The sequence below is a fragment of the Eubalaena glacialis genome, chromosome 1, assembly GCF_028564815.1.
Source record: "Eubalaena glacialis isolate mEubGla1 chromosome 1, mEubGla1.1.hap2.+ XY, whole genome shotgun sequence".
NCBI classification, from domain to species: Eukaryota; Metazoa; Chordata; class Mammalia; order Artiodactyla; family Balaenidae; genus Eubalaena; species Eubalaena glacialis.
Window position 1 is genome coordinate 12477134 of NC_083716.1, and position 22425 is coordinate 12499558.

Sequence of the window (22425 nt, forward strand, 5' to 3'; positions counted from 1 at the left end):
GATAAGTTACTTGGATAACAAAGTATGAGAGTTGAACATATTTATTCCTGCCTGGTATGAATTACATATCCCTAATAGTTTCTCATTTATCAGCAACCTGATAGTATTTCCTGAACCTTAGATTCCAGCTATTCCATGTGTTTTAGATTTTATTTCACTTTATTTTAGTAAAGGTCAGTTGTAGTACTTTCTCAATAGAACTGAAGCTATGTGAGCTTGTTATTTTATGAGTTTCAAGGTTTAAGCCTTGTGGCGTGATGTTTTGAGGGCAACTTGAGGGTTTTTACATTTTGTGAGCTTGAATGTCTCTAGAGGGCATATGCATTCTCCAGCTCATTGAAATGCTCACTGCTCTTTTTTATTCTTATACCAGGCCTGTTTTACTCATTTATGTTAATGGCCTGGGCCTTGTAGGCATTTGAGTTTAGAATACCTTCTTTAAACAGTTTAAAAAATAGTGCATTTTTTTCAAGCTGGAAAATCTAACCTAGATAAAATTTAGTTATTTAATGGTAATTTCATTTTTGTTTAGGTTCCATGTTTCATATTTTTTTTGGTTAGTCTGAACTTTTTTGTGGGCAAAGTTGAAAGCGATTGATTACATTTCTCTAGCTAGAGGATCTAGTTTTAGAATTCAGGACTGCACGCACGCACACACACACACACACATACACACACACTTTGAGTCTGTGCGTGTCAAATGTTAGATAAACCAAACAGCTAATATATTTTGTTTGTTTTAAGTCAGAGATTGGGTTGAGATTAGCAAGGAATTCAATATCTTAAAATTTTCTGGATTGTCATTTTAAGTGTTGACCACAGATTGGTATGAAAAACCTTCCTAATCTTTGGCTAAGTGTATGAATACCAACTAGTGCTCATTCTTCAAACTCCCTGTAGCTCTGCAGATGCTTCTCTGTATTCTGCTTTCCTTTGCTACTATGGTGAAGATTGGGTGGCTCCTGAGAAGAAAGTCATGTTAGCCAGTGTCTTAGTCTGTTCATGCTGCTGTACCAGACTGTCATAGACTGGGTGGCTTATTTATCTCTCACACTTTTGGAGGATGAGAAGTCTAAGATCAAGGCGCTGGCAGATTCAGAGTCTGGTGAGAGAGGCTGCTTCCTGGTTCATAGAAGGCCATCTTCTCACTGGGTCCTCACATGGCAGAAGGGTGAGGGAGTTCTCTAGAGACTCTAAATCCATTCATGTGAGGGCTCCACCCCCATGACCTAAAAACCTCCCAAAGGCTCCACCTCCTAATGCCATCACATTGGGGGTTAGGATTTCAACACAGGAGTCTTGGGGGGACACAAACATTCACTCCGTAATAGCTAGCATGTAAGCGAATTGGTTTTCTGTTGTTTTTCAAGCAAAATATATGTGGAAATAGATATAGCTTCTTTTTAGATGTGGAAATAGGATTTAAGATTTTCTACTGTGACTTGTGCCTTTTTCGTTTTGGTTTGAAAGTGTTTTCAAAGATATTTAAAACCAGAGCAGTTTTGTTTTTGTTTTTGTTTTTTTAATGCCACATGAAAGACACCTGAGAGGCGTCAGAAATCATTGCTTCTGTGGAACTTCATTCTGTCCTTACAGCTGTGGGACTTCACACCTTAGGTTCTTTTTCCTCTCTCATATCTTTGACTTGGAGATTTGCCGAAGTGTGAAACGTGTGCTTGGAAAGAAGGTGTCTCCCCACCTTCAGCGCAGGGTGGAGTTAATTGAACCGAGCGGTCCAGGAGCCCATGGGGTTGGTGTGTTCATTCTTGGCTTTCAGTACTTGAAGTTTTCTTTCTGAGCTTGTCACTTACCTTCCTTAATTCCCAGCGTTTGGCGTAGAGCAGGTGTATGATGTGGTTTAGGTGATAAACACTTGATAGGAGGTTCAATAACCTAGAATCACATAGTGAGAAAGTTCTTTGTTTTTCAGTTACTTAAAAAAAATTTTTATTTTTTTTTTAAATCCTTCTGAAAGCAGAAAGGTGGTATTTTGGAGCTAGTGTGTAACACTTCTCAGCATCTGCCGATCTCCTTTATTCACAGGGAAAGCAAGCTTCACTCAGAACCTTTAAAGGCAGTAGGACCTAGCTAGAATTTAATAACACTGTGTTCATTTCTATATTGCAAATGACACTACTTTTCTATTTTTGATCAATTCTTATTTTAAGTGCGAGTAGTTTTATGCACAAGGGGGTGATTCTAGGAAGCACCTGCAGGAGTGTGGAGACAGAGACAGGGATGGTAAGGAAGCCGTAAAGAAGGCAGCACTGCGGCTACTGGAGTGGAATCCCAGTGGGGACTTGGGAGTCAGTGCATACTCACCCAGAGTAAAGGGATACGCTGGGTATTTACACTGAGTTCTCATTAGTCATTACTTGATGGTGGCTCCTGGGGGTGTTAATTCTCTAGAACTTCCAACCTGCCTCTCCTTCAGGCAGAGCAACCCCGGCAGCCAGAGAGAACACTGGCAAATAATGGTAGGTATTGACAGTGGCCTTTGTGGATCACTGTAAATGGGTGGGGTACCAACAGTTTCAGCTTCACTCCCAGACGTGCTAAGCTTCTCCTACATCCTCCTCATCTTAGTCAACGGCAACCCCATCCTTCGGTGCTGAAGGCTAAAAACTTTAGAGTCATCCTTGACCCTTCTCTCACATCTCACATCCAAACCATCAGCAAATCTTGTTGGCTCTACCTTAAAATATATTCAAAATCTGACCTCTCCTCTTGCCCTCACTGCTACCACCTGCTCCAATCCCCCATCATCTCACAGCCTTCTAACTTAGTTTATTGCTAGTACAGAAGCTGGAATGATGCATAGAAAATCAAAGTCAGATTACATCACTGTCTGCTCAAAACCTTCCACATGTCCTCATCTTAGAGTGAAAGGCAAGGTCTTTCCATTGCCCATAAGGCCCTCCAGCATCTGGCCTCCTTCTACCTTTTGTGTATGTGCCTGTGTGTGCACGTGCATGTACAGTTCTTTTTGTTTTTAGCCTTATATGTAGTCAAAACATTCCTTTCTTCTCCATTTTCTTCCCTAATTTTTTTTTTTTTTTTTTTTTTTTTAGTGTGGGTTATGTGATTCATTTGTAAATTAGATTCATTTGCCACAGTTTGCCATTCCATCTTTACCACTACATCCTGGGTGAAAAATTTTTTTTTTTTCATACAGTGAATGTACTTTTTATAGTGTATAGTTCTGTTGGTTTTGACAAATGCATGGAGTGGTGTATCCGCTACCGCGGTTCCATACAAAAGAGTCCATTGGGGCTTCCCTGGTGGCGCAGTGGTTGGGAACCTGCCTGCCAATGCAGGGGACACGGGTTCGTGCCCTGGTCTGGGAAGATCCCACATGCCGCGGAGCGACTAAGCCCGTGAGCCACAACTGAGCCTGCGCGTCTGGAGCCTGTGCTCCGCAACGGGAGAGGCCGCGACGGTGAGAGGCCCGCGCACCGCGATGAAGAGTGGCCCCATGAAGAGTGGCCCCCGCTCGCCGCAACTGGAGAAAGCCCTTGCACAGAAACGAAGACCCAACACAGCCAAAAAATAAATAAATAAATAAAATAAATATAAATAAATAAATTAATTTAAAAAAAAAAAAAAAGAGTCCATTGTCTTAAAAATTCCTTCCTGCTTCCCCTTTGCAGACAGTCCTCCTTTCCACCTTCCAGTCCCTGGCAACCACTGATCTGTCTTCCTCTCTATAGTTATGCCTTTATAAATAAGTGAGAGTCTTACCATATGTAGCCTTTTTGGTCTGATTCTTTGATTTAGCAGAATACATTTAAGATTATTCTGTGTTGTGTAAATCAATAGTTCACTACTCAAGTGTCCTTTAAGTATATTTAAGCAAAAAAAAAAAAAAAACAAGTGAACTGATTTAAAGAAAATATTGAACAAACATGATATAGGTGGCACATAGATACGAGAAACGTCTTGAACCTGAATGACTAAAATTTGGAAATGAGTAGTGTGATAGAAAGATGCTAGGTCAAGGCTTTGCTTTACCTGGTACCTCTGCCAGTGATTAGCTGTGTGCTCTTGGGGAAGTCAACCTTCTGCTCTTGAGTTTCTGATAAAAATAAACAGTAAAATGGCTGATCTAGTAGTTGTTAGCTCCTACCATGGTTCATAAGACACAGGGTATCTTAGGTGCTTTGGGTAGCTCTTTTTAACATTAGCATTTCATTGTTGTGAAGCACCCATCACCCCTGGATTTCACAGTTGTTAGGACAACCTGTTACAAATGCTTTATTAAACCTATCATGGAGGAATAAGAGCCAGCCATTAGGAATGAGGTACACCTTCAGTGTAAGGCTCCAGTTCATCCACGTTTTTTTTCTGTTGGGCTTATCTAAAGGGTAGGCTAGGGAGAGCCTGAGTCAAGAGCTGTAGTCATGTCCAGGAGGTACTGGTGGTGCCATAAATCTCTGTGAGTTTTTAGCACCGTAGCATTTGGAATTTAATTTCCATAGTCCTTTCCCTAGGTTGATTCCCCAGAGCTGTCTGTAAAGATTGATTGGAGGTCATAGTTTCCCAGAACTTTATCGTGGTTCATGAATAGGCCATCTTGTCACATCATTGGCAATGTGTATTTGAGGGTCAGTGCATGTTAAGAACTCTCCACTGATAACGAAACTGGGAAAGGGAACCAGAGATAATTGCTTGTTTTGTTTTTATTTTTAAAGATGAACAGATTCATAGTAATTCTTTTTTAAATCATAATTAATGGCTGCTTAAAATCCCTTGCCAGGTTGGGTTTTTTGAAATTGGAAATGGGATAATAATTGAGTTGTATTTAGGTGACAGAGTGTCAATGTAAAATCAGAGAGTAAGTGAGAGGAATTTGGGAATGCAAAATTGATTTGTGTTTATTTTACATGTGGCACATAGTAATATTAATTTTACTTTTTACTTTTAGTAATGAATGTTATAACTATTGAAGATTATAAGAGCACATACTGGCCAAAATTGGATGGTGCCATAGATCAGCTTTTAACTCAGAGTCCTGGTGACTATATCCCCATATCCTATGAACAGATATACAGGTAAGTCAAGATTTAATTTGCTTGGGTTTTAGAGGGTATATTGAAGTTCACAGCAACTTGAATTATGACAGTATGTATGCATATAATATATGATACCTACGTTAAGGCTCTGTAAGTTATTTATATGTTCCATACTTGTGGATTGGGGGTTTGATTTATACTTTTTGCTTCAGAATTGGTTTTCAAATGAAGATAGTGTTAATCCTACCTCAGCCCGCCACACCTGCCATACATAATGCAGAAATTATAGAGGTCAGTGAAAAAGGCAAAAATATGTAGTTTTAGTATCACAGGGAGATGTTAGCTTAATCTGTTGATGTTTGTGGCGCACAAGTTTAACCATCTTTGGTTATTTTGTTTCCCAGCTCCTGGTAAATGGAAGTAGCAAATTAGTGAGGACTGGGGTGGGTTGTGAGATCAGCCCAGTCACAAGAGGAGGAAGTGACAACTGTGCTGTTCTACACAAGTGATGCACAAAGAGGTTACATAGCAAACGTTTTTGTTACTTAGAAACCTTCTGCTGATTGCCACTCTCTCTTCCTTATTTTGACATTCATTAAAACGAGAGAGAAACTGGTTTATAAGTAGTTATCATGGTCAGACTCTCAGATTATCACCCAATATTAGATTATCTAATACTGATAAAAAATTTAATAGAATACTCAAAAAGATTATTTGTAGCTGGTGATAATGTCTCTTCCATATGAACACTGATTGGGGCAGGATAAATTTTTGTTTTAAGAGTTGCAATTGGTCACTTTTTGAGGCCTGAATTAATTGTTTGACCAGTGGTTACATATTGAGGGTATGCCTTAACCTTAGGTTGAATTAAGTGCTTCAACCTTAAAATCATTAACTTGGTTTTTCTGTCTCCCCTCCTCCCCACAGTTGTGTGTATAAATGTGTATGCCAGCAGCACTCGGAACAGATGTATAGTGATCTGATTAAAAAGATAACTAATCACTTAGAAAGAGTCTCAAAGGAGCTGCAGGTAAAGAACTTATGGTATTGATTTTAGCTTCTTTGGGATTTTCTGACTGGTTGGAATTAGCTTGTATAGTATACCTTTGGCGGCTTGTTCATTTGATTATGATATAAATTTATAAATATTTTATAGATGAATATTGATCAAATTGTCTTATCTTTGGAATAGATGAATTTGAAAATTTGACATAAACTGTGGACATTTTTGGATTAAATGTATTTCCGATTTTAATTCTGTTTATTACCATGCAGTATTTCTTTTATGTAAAACCTTATTCTGTTAACTTCAGTATTTGGTGACTTTTATATTATAAACGTGTATATTTTAATTTTTTTCTGGAACTTTTTTTTAAATTATTATCTTTAAAGTGTTATTTGCCTACCAGTTTCTAATATTTGCTAATAGAAACAACTGAAGTCAGCATTTTGTTGATAAACCCTCTACAGATGAACATCATCCCAGCTGTAAAATCTGGGGCAAGTTGCAGGAAATATGTTATTTAAGGAAGCACTTGGCTTCTTGATCCTACTCCGCCCCTCCCTGCCTCAGTAAAGTTTCCAGTGCTTGAAGGTCAGGTACTATCTTTATTCCAGGACCAGATCACATTTTAGTTGTGTAGAAGTTACAAGATGTGCAGAAAAGTCAGTCAGCAGTAGATCACCAGGGTCCACGCCACAATTAGGAAGTGCTCCAGCAATTTTGAAATATCCACAGTTTCTAGCAAGTGCTGGGTTGCTATTTGGATATTCTCCTCACTTACCTTGTGTTTTTTTTTTTTTTAAAGTATAGCCAGAGCTGTGTTTATCATAGCCAAATATATCTTTTTCCTGTTGTTAGTGTAAATTGTTTTCTTCATCTTTTTGCCATTAAATACAAAATCTTTATTCATTTAACAAATATATTTAGCGCTAGGCATTGTATGTAGACCATAGATGAAACCTAAGATCTGCGCATTGTAGCTTTGAATGATTTGCTTACTAATTCTTGACTACCCTCTCTCTGAATCCCCACGTTCGATTTACTGCTGAATCCTGTTTATGTTCTCTTTCTCTCTTGGCTCCTGTCCACTTGGCCACCACCCAGTCCAGGCCGCATCATCTCAAGTGTTTTACTAAAATGCTCATCTTAGTTGGTGCTCTGCCTCTAGTCTTAACACGTCTAACTAGAATCTTGCGTTTCAATCAGAGTGACTGTTTCTAAAGTACAGCTCTGATTATCATATTCCTATTAGAATAAAGTCTAAATTTCTTGATACGATTTAGGAAGCCTTTCACTTTCTGACTCCTGCCTGTTTCTGCGCCTGATGTCTTATCTTTCTGCTCCTGCATACTGAACTTATTTCAGTTCCTTGAACATTTTAGGTACTATCTCACATCTTGGCTTTTGCCATGTGAACTTTACTGCCTGAAACATTCTTCCTTTTCCTCTGCCCTCTTATTTTTTCAGTCAGTGTGAACTTACCATTTAGGCTGCCGCTTAGACATCATTTGTTTTGGGGAACATTCTCTGATACCTTGTTCCCCAAGTCAGGTTTGGGAGCCCCTCATCTGTGCTTCTGTAACACCCAGTACATCATGGTAGTTCATTGTGTAATTTCTGGTTTAGCTGTTCCCCTTCCCCACATTCCCCACCCCAGTATTGTGTCCTGAGAGGGCAGAGGAGCATGTCTGTTTTCATTATTGTGCTGTTAGTACCTTGCCCAGTATCTCATACATACTAAGCGTAACTTGCTGAATGAAATGTATAGCAAATGAATGTTTATAAATATTTACTCTCTGTTGGATAGTGAAAGCTTTTCTAGTAGAAATCCGAGTTTGATCTCGTTTTTTAACCTGAAGTCTAGGTGGTCTTTGGGGTGCAGGGTGTACCAGAGATTTCATTAGATCAACAAAGAACTCATCTCAAAAAGGATTGTTTTATGAATACTGTTTTGCTATTATTGAAATAATGTTAAATATTCTAAAACAGAAAGCGAACCATTTCAGTTCAAATTATAAGGATAAAATAATTACTTGTCCTGCTTATAAAAGTTATCTATGAAATGTGAATTGGAAATTTTATAATATGTTTTACACGTATGCTTTGCCATCACACGTGAGTCATTAATTTGACTGATAGAATTGTGATTTGCTAGTTATTTGTCATATTGCAGTTTCTGCTTGAGTAGAATTTTTTCTTGTACTTAATTTTGTAAGCACTATATGACTACATTTCATTCTTACAATTAGAATATTACTGTAAAATATTTTTTAAAGTTAGAGGGCACTATAGTACTGTGTTATCAAGCTCAATCTAATTGGGAGTTTTGGAAGGCCACTTGGCTACATTCTCTGGCATAAATTTGCTTGATCAATTGTCAGTAATACAAAGGTAACCTGTTACTTGCCCAGGATGGGCTGCACAGGGTACTAATATTTGAGAGTCACTGAGGTTCAGAGAGTAAGTTTCTGAGGTTTTGGAGAGTGATCCCTGTCAGCGTGTGTAGAGCTCCTTTATTCTTTATCAGGAATGCATAATAGTTCATTGTACCTTGCTTTATTGATGTACCTCAATTTATTTAACCACTTTTTAATCAATGAATATTTAGGTTGCTTCCAGTCTTTTGCTGTTGCTAACAGTGCTACAGTGAATAATCAGTCTTGTAAGTTTTATTGTGCTTCGCTTTATTGTACTTCACAGATATGGCATTTTTTACAAATTGAAGGTTTGAGGCAACCATGTGCTGAGCAAGTCTTTCGGCATCATTTTTCCAATGGCATTTGCTTGCTTCTTGTCTCTGTGTCACATTTTGGTAATTCTCGCAATATTTCAAACTTTTTCATTATTTCTGTATTTGTTATTGTGATTTGTGATCAGTGATCTTTGATATTACTGCTGTGACTTGGTGAAGGTTCAGATGACGTGTAGCATTTTTTAGCAATAAAGTATTTTAAAATTAAGGTATGTACATTGTTTTTTTTAGACATAATGCTATTGCACACTTAATAGACTACAGTATAGTGTAAATATAACGTCTGTATGCACTGGGAAACAAAAAATTCATGTGACTCGATTTATTGATATTTGCTTTTTTGCGGTGGTCTGCAGTTGAACGTGCAGTATCTCCGAGGTCCGCCTGTCATGTCATTTACTATGTCCATATTTTGTGGTTCACAAAAGTTGTACCAAGTTATATGCTCCCACTAGTTCTGTATGTTTCAGAGTGCCTGTTTTCTCCACCATTACTAATATAGCATATTAGGTAACCAAAGAATTTTTGCTTTATACTAATAATAGGAATAATTCTTATAAAAATAACATAGACAAGGGTGATAGCTCTTTTGATGCTATTATTTAAAACACCATATTGATAAATGTGAAGGTAATATACGATGTAAAACCAGGGAATTTAGCTTGTTTTTAGAATCAATACATGTCCTACTTTGAGTTCAGCAATATGGGACTATAAAAAAATCTTACTTTGAAATGATCTTTTTTGTAAAAGAGTGTAAACTCGAACCATTATTAAATAGCAGGGTAAAGTGGATAAAAACATGGGGACCTGTGCTCTGGTCTCAACTCTGCCACTCAGCAACTGTGTGCCTCTTGATTAAACATGCTAATATCATCTTGTGAATTTTCTCAACGTTGAAATGAAGTGGCTTTACTGAAACATCTGGTTGCTTTAAGCTCAGTTCTAAGATATTTTTTCTTTGCTTCCTGCTTGGCAAATGCTTCTTCATTCTTTTCTCAGGCTTAAACTCATTTGTGTCCACCTGTGTAAAATCTTCCTAGAACCCTCGCACTCCCCTCAAACAAACAAACAAAAAGGCCATTGGAACTTTTTCTTGTGTGTGTTCGTAGCGTCTTGGCAATAACAACTCTGTATTGTTTTTGCGTCCACCTGTGGCCACCTCACGGCCCTGTCCTCCTTTGAGGGCTTGTTTGTGTTTTTATCCTTAGTGCCTGGCACAGTTACAGCTCAGCAGAGGTTGAGTGAATGCTCAGCATCAAATTTGACCAGTGGGAAGAGTAGAATAATTAGCCTCGTATGACCACTAATCTTTGTGTCTCTAGATGCTTAGGCAATGAATTTATTCATTGTTCAGTTAATCCAGTACGTTAATTTATTCAGTGTTGGAAGTATGTGGCATAATCTTGGTGTAATCTCTACCTTATAGAGACCTTAAGGGCAGTTTTCACTGGGGACAGAACAAGAGTGTATGCCAGGCCCCATGAGCCAAAAAAGTTTTATTTGGGTGGAGTGTTTTGTTTGCAGTTGCAGCTCTGATTTTAGTAATGAAATATTCTTATTAGCTAAAACAGGAGTGTGGGATGAGTTGAATTTGGCAGATAATCAGAAATTTAGTGTTGGGGTTGATAAAAATCAATGAGTTGAACCTTTAGGGCATCAGCCTCTTATCTCTCAAGGACATCTTAAAATAGCTACTGGTGTGTGTGTAGTTTACATGGCCCAGAGTGACTTACTTATCTCTATCAAAAGCCATATCAGTGTTGGAGGGACTGAAGAGTGTATGAAATAATGTTTCCTATTCCGCAGTTATTGATTTAAAAGCTAGAGAATACTGGTTTTTAGAGACTGTAAAAGATTATTTTAATTTGTTGAACCTAAATGCTTTAATATAACAACATAATCTAACTTGCTTCCTCTTTTAAAAAAATAAATATTGTTTTCATTTTGGAAACAATGACTTTTCGACCACTTCGGTAACTTAAAAAATTTTTCTGTTAAACTACTTATATAGCTAAACCTACTTAGTATTCTGCTCACTCTTGTATTTTATTACGTGTATATCTATGCTGTTTACTTACTACTAGATTGTTTGAACTGTGACATATGTTTTGCCTTAGTTTTTTTTTTAAACCGTTCTCTCCGCTTGTGCTTCACTCCTCTGTTCTTTAAATGTGGTAATGAACATCTCTATTTTATTTTCCTTTTTCCATGTCTCCAAAGCCTCAAAATGTGAATTTCCAGTTCTGATTTTTTGATATACCAAAATTGGTTTATTAGTTCAGTGAACAATATTCTGGTTAGTTTTGGCAAATTCTGTTGAAACTTTTAGCAATCACTATACTTTTGGTGAGGGCTCAAACCAGCTTTTCCAAATGCCTATTGGACATTTCAACTTGGATTTCTTCTTACAGATACTTCATATTCATGTCTGAATCTAAATTCCTCTTCTCTCAAATCAGTCTTACTCTCAGACTTGAGATTTTATATTCACCTTTGACTCCTTTTTTCTCCCTTACCTGTTATTTCCAGGTGATAGTCAAGGTTGATAGAATACGGTAATTTCATTCCTTCTGTCCCCTTTCATTCCCATTGCTGTCATCTTTTTCCTTATTATTGGCTCATGCCTGCACTAGAGCAGTACTCTCCTAACTGGTCTGCCTTTCTGCAGTCTGTTCTTTTGACTGACTAATCCTCTAAAAATGCTAATTTTTGATGGGCATACTTTCTTGTTCCAAAACCTTAAAGACTCCCTGTTGCTTTTCTCGATCACAGTTGATTTCTTGGACAGTATAAAAACAACTGAGCTGGTTGATTGGTTACAGGGCTTCCTAGTGGGGAACCTAATATAGCTAGCTCTTTCCTATATAACTATGCAAGGTACTCTGTTAGGTACAGCCGTAGACATATGATTGATAAGGCTAGATAATTTTAGACCAACCCTCCTGCTGAGAACAATTTTTTAAATGGGCCAGGGAGCTAATAAAAAAATGAAGAATTGTAGGACCAAGACCTGGGAAAAGGAGGAAATCCAGAGACGGGAGACTAGCACTTGACCCATTTCTCTACTAGAGGCACCTATTTATTCTGGAAGAGGAGGCTAATAGGCTGAGAAATTTAATAGAGCTTTGATGGGTTTATGGGGATAGGGTAATAAAAATTGGAGTTTAGGTCCCACCAAACCTAAAGGATCACATCCCAGGTGTAGTAAGAATAATAAGTTACAGACTAGCTTGTTGTAGCTGGCACTTGATTCCTGATTGGATTAAGATGGTCTGGATTTGCTAGCTCCTCTAGTTGCTTACCAGAAGCGAAAAGTAAATTCTTCCTGGAGAAAGAACATTATCCTAGACATCAAATTGTTTCCATAATTTTTCATAAGCAGTGTCTGACGTTCAGTCAGAAATATGTAGTTATATTAGGAGGTGAGGTGATCATAAAACCAAGAGAAATGGAGAAATACATTTTTTAGACAAGAGTTGGGAGAATTCATCACCAGTAGTCTCTAACTTTAAAGAAATACTGGAATGTTCTTCAGATAGAAAGAATATGTCCCTAGATGAAAATTTGGAGAATCAGTAGGAATGAAGGAAAACAAAGATAAATATGCAAGTGTAGAATAATAATAGTGATAATGTCTTATAGGGTATAATATAAATAACCCAAACACATGACAGTTGCATGGAAGATGGAAGAAGGTAAAAGGATTTTAAATGTTCTAAGGCCCTTGCATTGTTGAGGAAGAAGGTAAAAGGATTTTAAATGTTCTAAGGCCCTTGCATTGTTGAGGAAGAGGTAAAAGTACTCATTTATTTCAGACTATGGTAAGACAAGGATGCAGTCTATAACCTTAGGGTAATCACTAAAAAAAAATAGTAAAAAGTGTAATTAACAAGATAATAGAGAAAATGGAATAATTTGAAAATAAAGGAGTCAAGAAAGGATAGAGAAAGGTACAGAGAACAGATGGGACAAATAGAAAAATAGTAAGATAATAAACTTCAGTGTATCAAGTACATGAAATGTCAAAGACAAAATGCTGCCTTAAAAAGGTAAATAATTATTGGATTGAATGACATTCTGCAGCCTTACTAAATGCTGCTAACATGAGACACATCTAAAATATAAGGAGACAGAAAGATTGCAAGCAAGTGATGAAAAAAGATACACCATACAAACATTAGCCAAAAAGAAAAACGATATAGCTACATTGATATCATAAAAAGTAGACTCAGAGCAAGAAGTATTATTGGATATAAAGAGAACCTTTTATTATGACAGAACGTTCAGTTACTAGGAAGATAATAATTCTAAATTTGTATCGACCCAAAATACCCAGAAAAATCAACAGATCCAAAAGGAGAAACAGACAACTCCACAATCATAGTGAGAAATTAACACATCAGTGGCTTTAGCGTTTATTCCAAGAAATTAGAAAAAGAACAACAAATGAAACCCAAAAAAAGAATTGTCACAATCTCTGCTAGTGTACCTTTGGAACAATAAGAAATATTCAGGGAACTATGGTACAAAGCAGAATAAAGAAAGTGCTGTGTCAGACTAAAGGTGAAATGATCACAGGCAGATGGAGGAATGAAGAGGAAGGCGGCATTAAAAATGTCATGAGGGCTTCTCTGGTGGCGCAGTGGTTGAGAATCTGCCTGCCAATGCAGGGGACACGGGTTCGAGCCCTGGTCTGGGAAGATCCCACATGCCGCGGAGCAACTGGGCCCGTGAGCCACAACTACTGAGCCTGCGCATCTGGAGCCTGTGCTCCGCAACAAGAGAGGCCGCGACAGTGAGAGGCCCGCGCACCGCGATGAGGAGTGGCCCCCGCTCGCCACAACTAAAGAAAGCCCTCGCACAGAAACGAAGACCCAACACAGCCAAAAATAAATAAATAAATAAATAAATAAATTTAAGAACAGTTTAAAAAAAAGTCATGAAAAATGATATTTGGGGAGGGGGTGTTTTGAGCTGAGAGAACTTCCATAAGTAAAGGCTTATGGGTAAGAGAGGTTTGGGTAACAAGGAGTGGTCCTATGCGGATAGAATGTGAGGTATTTGAGGGAGATTAGGAGGTGATAAGGATGAAAAAGACAGATTGGAGCCAAATTGTAGAAGCCCTTAAATGCCAGGAGTTACATTTTAGGAAGATCGATACAAGAAGGATTGGAGTAGGAAAGAATGAGATGTGATTACAGTAGACTAGGTGAATTACAGGTCCACAGTCCCTTATCTGTAATTCCAAAATAGAAAAAAAGCTTTGAAAATGGATTTGTTTCCCTCTAAGTTTGGTGCCAAAACTCATTTGGAGTAAACTTGATTTAAACTCATGTGAGGAAGGAACTTAGTTGGGAACATTCATGTATTTTCTCCCAGAAATATCACTGGGTTGATATTCCCAATCTCTACTGGGTATTTTACATAGTATATGGTATATGTACCATAATACCTTCTAAATCTGAAATCCTCTGAATTATGGCACATCTGGCCCTAGGAATCTTGGATAAGAAATTGTGAACCTGTTGGCAATGAAAAGGGAGAAAGAGATATCTGGGGCACATTGCAGAGATCAAAGAAACAGGATAGGGCTTCCCTGGTGGCGCAGTGGTTGAGAGTCTGCCTGCCATTGCAGGGGACACGGGTTCGAGCCCTGGTCTGGGAGGATCCCACATGCCGCGGAGCAACTGGGCCCGTGAGCCACAATTACTGAGCCTGCGCGTCTGGAGCCTGTGCTCCACAACAAGAGAGGCCGCGATAGTGAGAGGCCCGCGCACCGCGATGAAGAGTGGCCCCCGCTTGCCGCAATTGGAGAGGGCCCTCGCACAGAAACGAAGACCCAACACAGCCATAAAAAAATAATAATAATAATAAAAAAAAAATAACAAAGCATTATAAAAAAAAAAAAAAGAAGAAACAGGATAGATAAGACAATACTTAAGTTGGAAGAGAGGTGGGATGAGAGGATTTAAAGATCATTTTGGTTTCAGTGGAATTGTTAGAAGTTGGTAGTGGGGACTTGAGAGAGGGAAGGAGAATGATGATAGTGGTTTTAGAATGTTTAGTTCAGCTAACATTTAGTGTCCACGTGCCAGGCATTGTGCTAGATGCAAAGGGTACAGTGATAAATAAGATGGATTTATTCTTTGTACTGTTTAGGGGAAATGTGCAATGGTCATTTTAATATACTGAAATGTGATGAGTAGTAGGATAGAGATATGAAATGAGTCACAAGTCTTGCTGATTTTCTCCCTTGTAAAATGTCTCAAATTTATCCCCTGCTACTTCCCTAGTTTAGGTCCTTATTCGTACTTTCTTGAACAATAGAAAAAGATTTCTAGTTTGTATCTTGACCCTGCACCTTCCCTCAATGCATTTTGTTTATTTTTTAGACGTGTCATGTCATTCATTTTCTCAACCTTCTGCCTCTCGTTTTACCTAAAGAGCAAAGACCATACTCCTTAACAAGAATTTCAAGGCTCTTTACACCTGAACTCAGCAAGATAGTGTAACAATATTTTGCTTTTAAAATTTAAATGTGGGAGAGGATGTCTTTTTATCTTTGTGTATTTTCTTCGTTTCTTTTGCCACTATTTCTTTCCTCCCTTCCCTTTCTGCAGAGGGGGCGTTCTAGTTGTCTGTTAGGGTTTTCCCAGTTTTTAACTTCTTTATTCCCGGTAGGCTTAACTAATCACTTTCTCTTCTTTGCTGCTGTAGCACTTTATTTGTGTTGCTGCTAGAGTCCTTAGTTTAGCACTTGGCATACATTTAGTTACCAGCAGGATGTCACCTTTGCAACACTGGGAGCTGCTGCTTCTTTTTTTAATTTATGTATTTTATTTATTTTTGGCTGCGTTGGGTCTTTGTTGCTGCGCACGGGCTTTCTCTAGTTGCGGTGAGCGGGGGCTACTCATTGTTGCGGTGCGCGGGTCTCACTGCAGTGGCTTCTCTTGTTGTGGAGCAAGGGCTCTAGGCACGCGGGCTTCAGTAGTTGTAGCACGCAGGCTCGGTAGTTGTGGCTCGTGGGCTCTAGAGCGCAGGCTCAGTAGTTGTGGCGCACGGGCTTAGTTGCTCTGCGGCATGTGAGATCTTCCTGGACCAGGGCTCGAACCTGTGTCCCCTGCATTGGCAGGTGGATTCTTAACCACTGTGCCACCAGGGAAGCCCATGGGAGCTTCTTAAGGGCATGAATCCTGACTTACTTGTTTCTCTTGGCCTGTGTGGTATTGAACTAAGTGCTCGTTAGGTAAATATGCTGGTCTTAATGCTGTTAACCAAATGTTTCCAGTCAGGAGTGTACTTCTCTATCCCATTGAAGTTAGACTTGGTCAAGTGCTTTGGCCTGTGAATTGTAAGAGAAAGTGAAGTGTGTTTGGTGAGGTATATACCCAAAGATCTGAAGCCTTTAAGATCGGCAGTCCAATTTTCCATGTTTCCCTTTCTCTGCCAAGTGTTCTAGGTGGTAAAGGCTCCCTTAACCTGCGTCCCTGAGTGATTATAACATGAAGCAGACCCTCAAGATGGGCATGTAACATGGGAGAAAGAAAACTTTGCTATATTTTTTTTTCTTTTTAAACACATTAAAAAATTTTGTTATTTTTTTATTGAGATACAATTCACATACCCTAACATTCACCTTCTTAAAGTGTACAACTCAGTGGTTTTTAGTATAGTCATGAAGTTGTGCAGCCATCATCACTAATTTCAGAACATTTTAGTCACCCCAGAAAGAAGCCAGCGCTTATTAGCAGCCACTCACTAATCTCCCCTCCTCTCAGCCACTGGCAGTAACGAATCTACTTTGTGGATTTGCCTATTCTGGACACTTCATAGAAATGGAATTAGTCAATATATGACCTTTTGTATCTGGCTTAATTAACTTATTAGCATGTTTTCAAGGTTCTTTCATGTTTATAGTATGATACTTCATTATTCTTTTTGGCTGAAAAACATTCCATTGTTTGGTTATACCACATTTTGTTTATCTAAGCTCTGTTTTGTTAAGTCACTGAGATTTTGGGGGGGCGTTGACTGTTAAAATCAGTATTTGAATTGATAATACTTAGAAGATTCTGTTTTATCCCACTACCATTTGGATAATTGAACTTCATGGATATAACATCCTTTACTCTTAAAACTGTTTTAAATGAGACTTAGACAATTTGATTATTTTTGTGTACATCTGAATCTGGAATCCACTAGAGCAGTTGGGAGGCATTTTCTCCCCACGTAATGTTGATAAATTTATTGTATATGTTAATATACTTTATTAAATTGAGAGTATATTTTCACTTTGGCCAAATAAAAATATTCTGATATTTTGATCTAGTAACTTTATAGTCAGGAACCCACTAGCAAGTGTGTTTCTTCCAACAGTTTCTTTGTCAGTGGTTTGGAACTTACACTGTACATTACCACCAAGAAACAGTGTTTAAACAGAGATTTTGGTTCCCAGGCCAGGACAATAACATTGAAATGTTATTCGGAACAGCACTGATAATACTAACCTGAGTGCAGGGTCCTAAGGAGGAGAGACCACCAAGACAGAAGCAGAAAAGGAAAATGGTGCGATTTTTATTCTCAAATAAGGCAGGATTTAGAATAGTGTCAATGAGTATTTATTTGTCAACTGTTGTAAAGGAAGTTAACTAATTGCATTTAAACCATTCATTTAAATGAATTTAGAGTAATTTTAATGTCTTTTAAGCTAAATATATCTTGGTTGAGTTAAATATAATTTGACTCTCAAACCAATTAATAATGGAAATTAATAGAAACTAAATCATAATCAGTCAACATGATTTAACTTTGATTCAGTCTTCATAGACCCCAGATTACCTGTAAAAGCTTTATTGCCAAACTGCCAACAAATGAAACCAGGTTATTTTAGTGTTTAAAACGAGCCATGGATTGCTTTGCTATTTGTGTTTTGTCCAGTGGGTGGCAGCATAATTCAACTAGTTGTATGCAGTCATTTGAAAGCTTGTATATTTTTTAAAGGCTACAATTTCTGTATCTGTTGAGCTACAAAGTGTGTTTAAAAAATCTTTCATTCTCCCAAAATAATGCTGTTTACTCCTTGCTATAGTGAGGAAGATTTTTAGATAGTGAGAAGATTGTCTGTTATCCTTTTTACATAGATTTCAAGTAAGGTAAATATCATTGCCAACTGGTAACTATCTCTTCACAGAAAGTCTTTTTTTTTTTTAAATAAATTTATTTATTTTATTTATTTATTTTTGGCTGCGTTGGATCTTTGTTGCTGCGCGTGGTCTTTCTCTAGTTGCGGCGAGCAGGGGCTACTCTTCGTTGCAGTGCGTGGGCTTCTCACTGCGGTGGCTTCTCTTGTTGCGGAGCACGGGCTCTAGGTGCGCGGGCTTCAGTAGTTGTGTCACGCGGGCTCAGTAGTTGTGGCTCGCGGGCTCTAGAGCGCAGGCTCAGTAGTTGGGGCGCATGGGCTTAGTCGCTCCGCGGCATGTGGGATCTTCTCGGACCAGGGCTCAAACCCGTGTCCCCTGCATTGGCAGGCGGGTTCTTAACCACTGTGCCACCAGGGAAGTCCCCAGAAAGTCCTTCTGAATAAGTTATTTGGAGATCTATTTTTAAGTCCAAACTAGAACTTAAAGTAGTTGTTATAGCAGAGTTGTTCTTAGAGAATTTGCCAGTGAGACGCCTTAACCCTCTATCAGTCTATAGGCTTCCATTCAGACCATAATTCTAATAAGTTTACTACCATCCTTTGAAGGCAGGGTCTGTGTTTTCTTTTCATGTGTCCTTATAGAACTTAACATAGTGCCAGGCCCCAAAGAGATCCAGTAAAAGTACTTACTAGTTGACAAAAATAAAAACCATATGCTTGCCTTACAGCTGAGATTATTAGAACCATCTACTTATTCCAGTTAAAACAGCATCCTTAACTCAGGAAATGGAATTTATGATGAGCAGGAGAGTCAAATCACTCAAATAATGAATAATTATTTGCAGTTGTTTATTAGAGTGTAAAGAGTACATTTAGGAGTTGTATTCTTTTTTTTTTTTTAATTTATTTATTTATTTTATTATTTATGGCTGTGTTGGGTCTTCGTTACTGTGCGAGGGCTTTCTCTAGATGTGGCAAGTGGGGGCCACTCTTCATCGAGGCGCGCGGGCCTCTCACTATCGCGGCCTCTCTTGTTGCGGAGCACAGGCTCCAGACGCGCAGGCTCAGTAATTGTGGCTCACGGGCCCAGTTGCTCTGCGGCATGTGGGATCTTCCCAGACAGGGCTCGAACCCGTGTCCCCTGCATTGGCAGGCTGATTCTCAGCCACTGTGCCACCAGGGAAGCCCAGGAGTTGTATTCTTTTTAAAATAAACTTTTTATTTTGAGACAGAGTTATGTACTTAAATTGGAAGTTTTGCTCAGTGGTAAAAGAGATGAGGCGTATAGGAAATTGAGAAGTCATCCTAGTTCATCTGACTTTGGATATTTTCTCTTATGAAGTAATCTTGAACCTTCTGTAACTGTTCTTTGTTACCTAGCTTGTCTGTTAAAAAGCTGAGATTAGAACCTAGGTTTATCTCATTGTTATGTGGATAAGCTAAAGGAATCCAGGATCACAGAGGCTTGGCTTTAATTATGTTTAGTGTTCAAGTCCAAATAGTATTTGGAAAAGGAGGCAAGTCTTGTCTTAGAAATAAGCGGGGAAGAAATTTCCATGTAATTGTAATAGTAATGATAGTAGCAGTTAACTTTGAAAGTTAAGAGACCTAAGAGAGAAATGTCTTCTGCTGTCTTTTAGACTCACTTCGACTTTTTTATTGTTGCTTTTAATTAGAAAATCATCCTTACAACTTATATTAGGAGCATCTAATGTGTACATTATAGTTCTTACTAGCTCCCGAGATTCATTTACCGTCTATGTAACTTACGTTTTTTGGATACTTTACTGTGGAAACAATATCTGCACAGCAGGAATGGGAATAGATAAGAATATAATGCCAGATGTATGGATTTGTCTATTTGGAAAGAAATTCCAGTTTTATGTAGCATCTCCGTCAGCCTTAGGTGTAATTAGTATTGCTTCTGGAGCCTTGATAAATCTGTCTGTTGGCAGAGTGGTATTGCTCTGGAAAGTCATGGAATAAGTTGGTTAGACTAAAAGTATATTACACTCTATTCATTTTTGCTAAAGTTAGTCATGTAGAGGCAAATTTTTTTTAAAAAGTAATTTCCAGTTTGATATAGAAAACAATATTAAGAGAGCATTCAGGTCCATTTGTATCGTATCCAAAATGCCGAAGTCATACTTGGTAATATAGGAATAAATGTTAAAATGTTAAAAGATTATGAAGGAACTGTTTGAAAACTTTTAGCATTTCCGTTTGACTTAAAAAAAAAACCTTTTCATTTGTCTGCTGTAATTCCCCATCTTTTTATGCATGTTGCCCACCTCTTCTACTGGGTCATAACATACATTAATCATAGTTATGTTAAAGTCTCTGTATGATAGTTCCAACTTGTGGGCATCTCTGTGTCTGGGCCTGTTGACTGTTTAACTCTTGACAGTGGGTGTGTTTTCTTACTTTTTGGTGTTTCTAACTGAATGCTGGACATTGTATAAAAACATCAGTAGAGACTGACATAAATAATATTTATGCTTAGTAATGGGCCTGCCTCTCTTCTGTCGGGCTGTTGGTGTGAGGAGTTGAATCAGTCGTATTAGTGGTTGACTTGGGTTTGCGTTTTATCGTTTCAGTAAACAGTAAGGCCTAGGTTCTCTAGCAGTGGACGGTGACTGCTCTGTTCTTAGTGTGAATCAGGAGGGGTTTTTTTCAGTGCTCCTGCTCTAGCCTCAGCCCTTAGCAGGCCCTCCTTTGTGGCGGGGGCCTTTCTTTGCACTATTGCCCTCTCCCAGCAGTGAGTGGATGGCCGTTGCCTGTTACTTGGTGCAGGGCTTCGGGGTGGGGAGCAGGATTTTGGGTTTGGGTTTTTTTCCCTGGTTCTCTTGCTCCTGCCTCAGTCATAGGTAGTCCCCGTGCACCTGAACCCTCGGAAGTGGGGCTTTCTCAGTGTTCTCGTCTCCCTCTTCCTCACCCCATTTGCAGATAGCCTTGTCCTTCTCAGTTCAAGGTCTAGAACTGGGGTTGGTAAACTTTTGCTGCCAAGGACCAGGTAGTAGTTATCCTCACGGGCCTTGTGGTCTCTATTGCAGCATCTTTAACTCTGCTGTTGCAGCGTGGAAGCAGCTGTGGACAATCCATACACGAATGGACATGACTGTGTTCCGGTCAGACTTTATTTATAAAAACAGGTGGTGGGCCAGATTTGGCCTGCAGGCTCTGGTTTGCTGACCCCTGGTCTAGAGCTCCGGAGGGTTTCTTGCTTTCTCCCTACCCCTGCACCTCTTGTCCCCCACACCCTGTGGCAGCCAAATTTCGCCTTGTATCCATGGGGGGCTTTGGGAGTGAGCAGGTTTCCTGCACTTCCCTCAGCAGCAGGATGCTTCTGTTTTGTAGTAGTGCAGAAACCTGGGCGTGAATGCATTTTCTGCTCCCTCCCCGCTGATTGCTGACCTTTGCCTGTGACAGGAGGGCTAGAGGATTCCCTGTGCATCCCCCCATAGTAGACAGTTTTTGCCTCAGGTAAAAGAAGGGTCACCAGGGTGCAGGTGGATCTCTTACCCCTTCCCTTCAACAAATGGCTTTTGCTTTGTAGGCGAGTAGGGTCCAGCGCACAGGCAGTTTTCATTCATGTCTTCCATTGGCAGCTAATCAGCAGCTGTTTACTCGTGATGGGCCCGCAGTGTGCATGGGTTTCCTTAGGGACTCCTGCCCCACCCTCAAACCTTGACAGGCCTAGCACATCTGTGCCATAAAAGGTGGCTCTCTGATCTCTTTCAGTGCCCTCAGTTATTCGTCTCAAAGGCCCAGTGGAAACCCATGGAAAAGAGCTGGGGAGTAGGTATGGCCTGCCCTTGTGTTGAGGCTCCCAGGGATTCTATACTGCTAGTTCACACTGGGCCTTTAATGGTTTATTTCAGCTTCTGTTGTTCTTGTACCAGCTTTTATGGCTGCCATCACCAGAGAGAAGCAGTTCACGTGTCCTTTCTTTCCTTAGAAGAGCTTGTCACTCTTTGGAATTCAGTTCACTTGGTTGGACATGGCAGTTGTAAAATGTAGTGACCTCAGGTCTCTGATGAGCTCAGAGAATTGATTATGTAGGTTAACTAGCTTTTTCTTATCATCAGGGCAGGACTGATGTTCTCTGATGGCTTTCTGCATTCTAAGTGGAGTTAGAACTTCACCGTTGCACTTTAATAACTTCATAATCACTGAAGTTGATAATAATCAAGAAGCTGTTAAATTAAAAAGAACAATTCACCTATAGTCTTAACACTAATATTAAAATGTTAGTGTATCATATTTTTATTGATTTCAGTATAGTTTGCAGCTGCAGTGTCACTATTGTCATGCAATAAATGCCTTGTGTAGGGTGGGTAATTACTGCTCTGCCCTCTCTTGGATCCTCTAGACTTCCTTCCCATAGAGCACCTCTCTTTCCTTTGAAGTGGTCTAAGGTACAGGCTTCTAAATGCTTAACAGCTGCTGGGCCAGCTGTTTAAAGAATCCCCTGAAGTTCTCTTTAAAAATATACACTTCTGGAAAGTTTCTGAGT

At 39.1% G+C, this 22425-nt stretch overlaps 1 protein-coding gene across 3 annotated transcripts in view; it reads left to right on the forward strand.

Annotated features, from left to right (window-relative positions):
• CACUL1 (CDK2 associated cullin domain 1) overlaps nucleotides 1–22425 on the forward strand; it is a 66700-nt gene that overhangs the window by 16582 nt on the left and 27693 nt on the right. For all 3 annotated transcript variants that reach the window (XM_061190612.1, XM_061190699.1, XM_061190788.1), the window contains exons 2-3: nucleotides 4925–5051; nucleotides 5940–6042. In XM_061190612.1, the coding sequence (XP_061046595.1) occupies nucleotides 4925–5051; nucleotides 5940–6042 (230 nt within the window). The remainder of the gene's footprint in view (nucleotides 1–4924; nucleotides 5052–5939; nucleotides 6043–22425) is intronic.